Genomic DNA, 9,524 nt, shown 5'->3' with positions numbered 1-9,524 from the left:
CCACTGTCAAGGGTCCTCAAGCAATACAAAAAATTTAGAACCTTCAAGAAGAGTCATCTTCATAGCATTTCAAAACACTAATCTTTCTTAAGACAACTGAGATTTACTCCACTGTCTCCTGTCTGGGTCACACTCACCTGAAAAGCTCTGATGTGGGCTCTCATCCTGCAATGTCCATGACTTCTTTCCTTGCTCCAACATGAAAACCTCTGGTTCACGAACTTGATACCCTATTCATGAGAAATGATAAAGGACTGAGTACAGCCAGTTGTTTCAGAGCTCAATCAATAAAGTCTTGTTGAATGATGCTTTGTTCTTCAGGAAAGTAACCATATATCTCTGGGAACAGAGTAATATTCAGAGTGCCCCAAAGGGTTAAAGAATCCTAGACAAATCAAGGAGAAAACGATTACATATTTCAGACATCTCACAGCATTTAGCAACTGAGAATAAAAACTCTCAGTGGGGCCTTCCCTCAGATACCCAGGTGTCTGTGCTTACCAACTGAGAGCAGATGGCTGTAGGTCTCCAGCATCACATCCCGGTACAGGTTTTTCTGAGCAAGGTCTAGATGCTGCCACTCCTCTCTGCTGAAATCTACAGCCACATCTCTGAAGCACACTGATCCCTGTAAGAGCACATTCTTTTTCAATGTGAATAGTTAGCTTTGGGGAATGGAGAGACTACATTTAGGAATATGGAATTTGGATTTGGTTGTTAATTTACTCCCTCTTTTTAAAAATCGCCCCTCCTCTAACATGTTATTATAAAGATTTAAAAACACACAAAAATCTTTAAAGAATTATAGAGTAAAAACCTATTTGGGATCTATCACTAACATTTTACTCTACTTGTTTTATTACACATTTACCCATCCTTTTATCCATCCATCAATCTATTTTACTGTTCTGTGCATTTCAAAATAAACTGCAGACCAGTACACTTCCTCCTAGGTAGTTCAGAATACAAATCATTAACTGGAGTATATTTGTTTACCCTTTATTAGGTAATATTTACATATAATAAAATGCATAAATCCTCGGTGTATCATTTGAAGTTTTGACAAATGCATACACCTGTGTAATCCAAGTATTTTTTTTTTTTAGCTGAGCCATCCTGCCACCTGTTGGCAGCTCAGTGGCTGCTCAGCTCGGACAGGGACTTGAACCGCTGTTGCTCAGAGCTAAAACTCTTGAGCAAGATCTTAACCAACTGAACCATTCAGCCGGCCCCCAAGTACTTTTTAAAAATGGCTTTTCAAATAGGATGCATATTAAATATCTAGTTTTACATAATATTTTGTGGAAGAAAGAAATCCAATAGAGTATTTCTGCTATTTGTTCTACAGTTCATCCATCAATTACTCATTTTTCAAAACTGAAGACTGGGCCGGCCGAGTGGCACGATGGTTAAGAGCTGGCTTGGGACGCCAGAGGGCCCCGGTTCGGATCCCACATATGAGGGCCAAGGACACTGCCCTCTACAGCTAAGATGCTGAACAGCAGCTCAACCTGGAGCTGGGCTGCCGTGAGTCGCCGGCCACGGCGTAGGCTGCAGCCCCTGCTGCAGTGGGTTGCCATGGGCTACCGGTATGTAGCCAGCAGCCAGCGTGAGCGGCCAGCAGTCGCAGTGAGCGGCCGTCCAGAAGCCGGCGACTGATCTGCCTCGCCCGGGAAGAGCGCAATGATGGTGCCAACTTAGGCCAGTGAAGCAACATCCTCCACAACTAGACTGAATAACAAAAGGACAGCAACTTGTCTGTTCCCCTTCCCTGATTCCCCAATTAAAAAAAACCAAAAAAACTGAAGACTAAAATAGGGTTTCTTTTAGTCTTCTAGCAACTAGATGAACAATCTGTGAACAGTTTCTGAGCAATTTAGAACCAGCCATTATGTCAGTCCTGAGAACACAAAAATGAATAATTTATGTTTCTGATCCAGCAACTTAAAAGACTTGGAAAATAAAAAGACCTAAGTTTCAGAAGAAGAGAAAAAGAAGAAGACACAGTTAAAAACACAAGTAAGGTGTTAAAAACAAAACTGAGGGCCCAAAAAAGAAAAAGTACAGTTGACCCTTGAACAACATGGGGGTTAGGGGCGCCGACCCACTGCTCAGTTGAGAATCCATATGTAACTTCTGACTCTCCCAAATTTAACTACTCGTAGCCTACTGTTAGTCAAAAGCCTTACCGATAATGTAAACAATTGATAAATACATATTTTGTATGTTGTATATATTATATAATATATTCTTACAATAAAGCTAGAGAAAAAAATGTTAAGAAAATCATAATGAAGAGAAAATATATTTACAGTATTCATTGAAAACAAATCTGTGTATAAGTTGATCCACATAGTCAAACCTATGTTGTTCAAGTGACAACTGTACATTCTCCATGGGGGAATAAGTTTATATTAGTTGAGAAATATAAGTTGGAAGTTGAGAAGTTTAATACAGAATGGGGAGCGACGGAGGTCATTTCCTAAATGAAACAAAGGCAAAGATGTGGAGATAGGAAAATACATGAGTTTGGGGAACAGCAAATAGCTCTATGTAAATGGAGAGAAATTTGCATGATGTGTCAATAAGGTGGTTATGGGAAAAATGGTTTGATCAAACAAGTATGGATTTTTTTTACTGTGAGTAAAGGTAATTAAGATAATCAGATTTATATTAAATTTTTTTCTATAGAATTTGTATTGCTTGATAACCAAATAAATAGTGAGAAAAAGTTCCTTATACAATGATTCTAGATAATAAATGGAGAAGTTAGGACACAATTAGAATATCAGTATTTCACTACTCCTAACCAAATAATAATTTTAGACAATAATCATTAAGGTTGCTCAATTGTTTCAGGTGAAAGGCTGAAGATAAGTATACAATGGATGGTTCAGCTAATAACATCTGCATCCACTGATAAATTTTAACATCACAAAAGAATAACCAGATTTTATGTGCCTCCTGGCATGATATAGGAATTCATTTCATTACATCACCCATTAAGTATTCCTGCTAAAAAAAAAAAAAAAGAATAATCCAACCTGAATTTCATCAAGACTCCAGATCTACCAAACCGTTAACAGGCAATGTGAAGGTCAGAGGAACATACTGAACAATATCAAGACCTAAACGTAAGCTAAATCTAAAGGCAGCAAATGATCTGTTTCCTCAAAAACTAAATTACAACAGAAAAAATATGGAGGGAAATTGTTTATTCAAAGAGACTTAAGAGTCATACTAGAACCTCTCGTGCATGTGGTCTCTGACTCTCATGTACGTGGGACTCCCAAATATATGTACGTATAAAATTTGGTTATTTTCTCTTGCTAATCTGTCTCTCATGTCTATTTGATTATTAGACCAGCCAGAAAAACCTTGAGGGTAGAGGAGAGTTTGTTCTTCCCACACAGTTGGCGTGATGAGCAGGATAAACTCACTGGCTGGAACCCCGTGATTCCCCACGAGACTGCTGCAGATGAGACACAGAGCATCTGACACAGCCAGCAGAAGGTAAGGGTTCTTACCGTGTCAGTACACCCCCAGATCTCTGTAGGATCTGGTGGAAGCGAAAGTGGTGAGAATCTTTCTTCTAAATTTACGCTGGCAGGAGAAAATACCTGTGAAATTCATTTCTTGGACTAGCAATTCCTGATTACTTGGTATACCATACTCATGGGTGTTGTTTTTGTCTGTTTCTGTATGGTTTCTCTCCTTTCATCTTGTTATATGTCCTGACACCTTGGCCTTATGACTGGTGAGAATATTTTCTCTCTGGCTTCTATCATCCAGAGGGTATACTTGCCAAGGTGCACCTTGTTCTCTATCGGGCCATGACAAGCCCTCAAGGGAGTTTTCTGTGTCTATCCTGTTCCTCCCAGAAATAATCTATTATGTCTGCCAGCTGGAGGATGCTTATGCATCCGGCAGGTAGCCAAACAGGCTGTGAATCCAAGCTTAGGGAATCTTAAACCTTATTCTGTTCGAGGGGGAAAGCACGATTCCGTATTGGAACAGCTTTAAGACAGGCCTCCCCATCTTTCTTGGGCTAACTCTGGGAGTCAAGTTTCTTGTGAGGGTTGCATCTTTTTGCACTCTCCTTTAGGAATGCTTCTTGCATCCATAGTATTGGTTTGAGTCACTACAGATCCTACTGTCCAGGTCAGTCAATGGATCCTTTTAACTGGAAAAACTTCTAAATTGGAAAGAAATTTTTCTTAGAGAGCGCTCATGTTGCTATAATAGCTAGTCATTAAGATTCCCTGAATAAGATGGAAGGACAGAAATTAGAACAAAATTCAAAGTCCACTAAGTCCCCTTCCTATTTGCCTTCAGACATTTGCAAATACTGTAAAAACATTACAAACAACAACAACAACAAAAAAAGCAGGACACTGGAAGTACAACTGTCCTGCACTTAAGGAGACAAATGAAAGAAAGAAAAGTGGCAAAATCTTACTTAAAAACAACCTAAAATTTTATGTCCTAAGAATTCGGCTTGGTAACTGTCAAGTTGGAATCTCCAAAATGGCTAGACAGAGATGTGGGCTAAACTCCATTCATAACTAGGGTCCTACCAAACTACTGCCATCCCTCAAGGAAATTATAACCTAAAACTGACAATGATGATTATAAGGAATGTGCCAATTAAATAAACCAAAATTGAGCTAAATAAAACGAATTGGTTTAAAACAAATGTTTTAGTACAGCACTAACAAAGGCTGCATAAACTAAGTTGACCCCCTGCTGGCCCTCCAAGATTAAAGGGCCCCAAACAAGTCTGCTCTATTTACCCCATTGTAGAGAAATTTAAAAGACCGGAAGAGATTACAATGAGAAACTGGACTAGCAATCACCAGGCTGGTTAAATCAAATTCAAGATTGATAACATGGCTTGACCCCTTGACCCAAAACCTTTTTACTCAAGAGTGGATAAAATGGTCAGAAGATAGAAAAGAGATATTTTCAGAACTCTTTGATATGGGAATTCATGAACCATGGTACCAAAACCCATTGGTGAAGCTGTGACTCAGGCTATAATTAGATGAAAAGAATAAGGAAATATAAGGATTGACAAGGTTGTAAGAAATTGGGATGTTTAAACAGGCATTCTATTAAAAAAAAAATTTATGTCAGCTTTAACTGATTGCATCTCTTTTACCTGATTACGTTGTGGAAACAGACATTGTGTGTCACTGGGAAACTGGGACATGAAAGCTGTCCTTTCTTTTGGCTATCAGAGTGCAACACTCAAAGTAATAACATCTGCACCCTCTTGGATCCTTGGGATTGTTTAATACTGCCAGAAATATTTACTGTTTCTCCCAGTTGAAACCTAATAAGAAAGGATTTAATAACTTTTTGATAAAAAAATTGGCCAAATTGGAAATAAATGTCAGAGCCTGATAAGAAATATACCCAGAGGGAAAGAAACATTCCAACAGTAAGTGGATGGATTTGTCAGCACTTTGCCACAATTTAGGTGGCAACCCAATTCTGAAGGTATTAAAAACAAATGTTCTTGTTTTACAAATGAAGTCTTTAACCAACGAGAGGTGTGACTCCAGAAACAATTCTAAGCCCACCAATTCTTTTTCCCTTCCCTATTAATCTCAAAAGGCTTATAAATATTGGCTTTATGAAAAGAAAAGTCCCTTGAGGAAAAGCTTGCATTTCTTTTCCTGTACCTTTGAGATCTCTTCTCCAGGAACTCTTATCTGGGCCATCTTTTAAAACGCAGGTTTCAGGGCCTGCACAGTTTAAACCCATGCTCTTCCAGGGCCAACTGTAGTGGTAAATAAGACTAGACCTCTGTGTTTGGGAAATTAGTTGTATTGTGTGGAGCTTACAACTCCCTCCTCTTCACCAAAATGGATTACTCTCTTTTACAAAATTCCAGTATCCTTGGTTTTCCACTTGAGGTCTTTCATGGTCACCTCCAAACAATGGACCATTGACTGGCAGAAGTCACTTATTTTTGTATCCAGCATGGAAAAAAAAAGATTGGCATGTAGATATAAAGAAGAGGCCACGTCAAGACTGGTAGGAGGGGCAGAGATATGGAATGGGCCATCACCACACCTGTGTGTAACAGTGAAAAATCGAAGGGATATCTTGGTGGCAGGGATTCCCCCCACCCGCACCAGGAGGTGTGAGGGAGACATACTACACACTAGGCTCCCCGACCCAGAGTACTGAACTAGGAAGAGAAAGCCTCACAACATCTTGCAAGGAAAAAGTGAGGATTCCAACTCTTTGGGTGAGACAGAAAGCAGAGGAAAGCCCAGACATCCTCTTAAAGAACCCTTGCACAGACTCACTCACAGGCATTGACCCTGGGCTCCACTGGAGGGACAGTGACTTGTGAGACATCACACACATATAGGGAGAGACTGAGTTGTGTGGCTTTAGGGCTAGGACTGGAAGGACAATCACCATTTTCTCTGTGTAGAATCCTTCTCCCTCGCGCAGCCAGCAGGCAGGCATCATTTTTACTATGTTGAGCCCTCACCCACACAGCCAAATCTAAATCTACACTGGCCTGGTGAAATCAGCTCTCTTGACCCTAGTGACTCCCTGGGATCCCTGCCCCACCCAACTTGCACAATGATGGAGGCAATTTCTTGGGGAACAACCAGCCTTGTTCACATTGCAGTCTTTCTCAGACAACTCTCAGGGGTCCATAGACCCGAGGAATATAGCAGGTGGCCTCAATGTGCTCTGAGACTTTTGCTGAGTAGCGCCAGGCTCATCACTAGCATCAAACCAGAATCTACATTAACCTGATAACCACCACTAGTCCCACACCCTTGTGACTCCCTGAGACCCAGCCTCACCCAACTTATGTACCACAAGAGACTCTTATCAGCAGCTGAGCCTTACGGGAACTGGCAGACGGCAGCAGGCCTTGGAGTACCCTGGGATTTTTGCAGAGCTACCCCAGGCCCAGTACTCATGGCAGCCATCCTCAGTTCACAGCATGGCTTCGCCCATGTGCCTCCAGGTCCAGCACAGGCAGCGACCAACGGCAGATCACTGTGTAGCTCCTACCAGGTAGTCCCCAGGCAGTCACAGGCAGTGGGGGACCTGGGTCTGCACCAAAGCCCCTCTCAAGAAGCCCCAGAACAAACACACCTGGAGGTTGGCTTCAGACCACAGCACACCACCACCCAATTAGCTCCATAAGCAGCACACCCAAGGGAGGTCTCAACAAGCACCAGCACCTGCTGGGGCGATTCTTGTTCCACAGGGTAAGCCCCCACACAGCAGCCTGTAAGCTGGGGGTGTGGCCAAACCCCACGGGCAGTCAGCCTGAGGGTCAATCCCACCCACTGACATGCCAATAGCAATCAAGGCTCAACTATAAGAGGAGGACACACAGCCAACACAAGAAACACTCCTGGAGCACCCGGTGCAGAGGACCAGAATGACTGTGCCACTGGGCCCCACAGAGTACCTACTACATAAGGCTACCCCGCCAAGACTGGGAGACATAACAGGTCTACCTAACACAGAAACAAACACAGAGAAGCAGCCAAAATGAGGAAACAAAGAAAATGTCACAAATGAAAGAACAAGAGAAAACTCCAGATAAAGAACTGAACAAAATGGAGGCAAGCAACCTACCAGATACAAAGTTCAAAATAATGGTTATAAGGATACTCAAGGAACTTAGTGAGAACTTCGACAAAGAGATAGCAAGCATACAAAAGGGCATAGAAACCATAAAAAGGCACCAATCAGAAGTGAAGAATACAGTAACTGAAGTGAAGAATGCACTAAACTAGATGAAGCAGAAGATCGAATCAGCTATTTGGAAGACAAAGTAGCAGAAAACACCCAATAGGAACAGCAAAAAGAAAAAATAATAAAAAATTAGGATAGTTTAAGAGACCTCTGGGACAATATCAAGCATATCATTTGCATCATAGGGGGACCAGAAGGAGAAGAAAGCAAGGGATTGAGAACCTAATTGAAGAAATGATGGCTGAAAACTTTCCTAATCTGGTGAAGGAAATATACATACAAGTACAGGAAGCACAGAGAGTCCCACACAAGATGAAACCAAACAGGCCCCCACTAACAGACATTACAATTAAAATGGCAAAGATTAAATACAAAGATAAAAAGAGAATCCTAAAAGCAACAAGTGAAAGGCAACTAGTTACTTACAACACAGCTCCCATAAGGTTGTTAGCTGATTTCTCAACAGAAACTTTCAGGCCAGAAGGGATTGGCATGAAATATTCAAAGTGGTGAAAAGCAAAGACCTACAACCACAGGTACTCTACCCATCATTTAAAACTGAAGGTGAGATAAAGAGCTTCCCAGACAAGAAAAAGATACAGGAGTTCATCACCTCCAAACCAGTATTACAAAAAACGTTAAAGGAAGTTCTTTACGAAAGGTAAAAAAACAAACAAACAAACAATCAAAAACCATAAACATGGAAAAAACAACAACCAAAAAAACCCCATAAACATGAACAATAAAATGTCAGTAACTATGTATCTGTCAATAATCACTTTAAATATTAAATATGAATGGATTAAATGCTCCAATCTAAAGACATGGGGTAGTAGAATGGATAAGAAAACAAGACCCATAAATATGCTGTCTACAAGACACCCACTTCACATCGAAAGACACAAACAGACTGAAAGTAAAGGGATGGAAAAAGATACGTGAGTGGAAAAAAGAAGCTAGGGTAGCAACATATGTATCATACAAAACAGACTTTAAAACAAAGGCTATAAGAGAGAAAGAGGAATATTACATAATGATAAAGGGATCAATCCAACAAAAGGATATAATGCTTGTAAACTCTTATGGACCCAATATATGAGAACTAAATATATAAAGCAAATATTAACAAACATAAAAGGGGAGATCAACAGTAATACAGTTATATTAGGTGACTTTAACACCCCATTGACACAAATGGATAGATCTTGCTGACAGAAAATCAACAACAACAACAAAAAAACAGTGACCTTAAAGGACACACTAGACCAGATAGATTTAATTGATATTTTTAAAGCATTTCACCCAAAGCAGCAGAATACACAGTCTTCTCAAGTGTACATGGAACATTTTCCAAGATAGAGCATATGTTAGGTCACAAAACAAGTCTCAACAAACTTAAGAAGACTGAAATCATATCAAGCATCTTCTCTGACCAAAATGGTAGGAAACGAAATCAATTACAAGAAAAAAACTGAAACACACAAATATACATGGTGGCTAACAAACATCATACTAAATAATAAATGGGTCAACAACAATACCTTCAGACAAATGAGAATGAAAACACAACTCAAAATCTATGAGACATAACAAAAGCAATCCTAAGAAGGAAATTCATAGCAATACAGGGTTACCTCAAGAAACAACAAAAATCAAACAATCTACCCTAACACTTAAAGGAACTAGAAAAAGAACAGCAAACAAAGCCCAAAGTAACTAGAAGGAAGGAAATAAGAAAGATCAGAGTAGATATAAGTGAATTAGAGGTTAAAAAAAAA

The 9,524-nt window shown here is 40.2% G+C and overlaps 1 protein-coding gene across 4 annotated transcripts in view; it reads right to left on the bottom strand.

Moving 5' to 3' along the window:
- LOC109376573 (zinc finger protein 345) overlaps positions 1 to 9,524 on the bottom strand; it is a 142,806-nt gene that overhangs the window by 105,680 nt on the left and 27,602 nt on the right. For all 4 annotated transcript variants that reach the window (XM_019632580.1, XM_019632572.1, XM_019632573.1 and 1 more), the window contains exons 3-4: positions 502 to 628; positions 138 to 230 (exon numbers count right to left, since the gene is read on the bottom strand). In XM_019632580.1, the coding sequence (XP_019488125.1) occupies positions 138 to 230; positions 502 to 628 (220 nt within the window). The remainder of the gene's footprint in view (positions 1 to 137; positions 231 to 501; positions 629 to 9,524) is intronic.

Source organism: Hipposideros armiger, unplaced genomic scaffold, assembly GCF_001890085.2.
Source record: "Hipposideros armiger isolate ML-2016 unplaced genomic scaffold, ASM189008v1 scaffold_1154, whole genome shotgun sequence".
In the NCBI taxonomy this organism is placed as follows: Eukaryota; Metazoa; Chordata; class Mammalia; order Chiroptera; family Hipposideridae; genus Hipposideros; species Hipposideros armiger.
The sequence above is the reverse complement of the archived record's forward strand: the minus strand, read 5'-3'. Positions and strand labels throughout refer to the sequence as shown.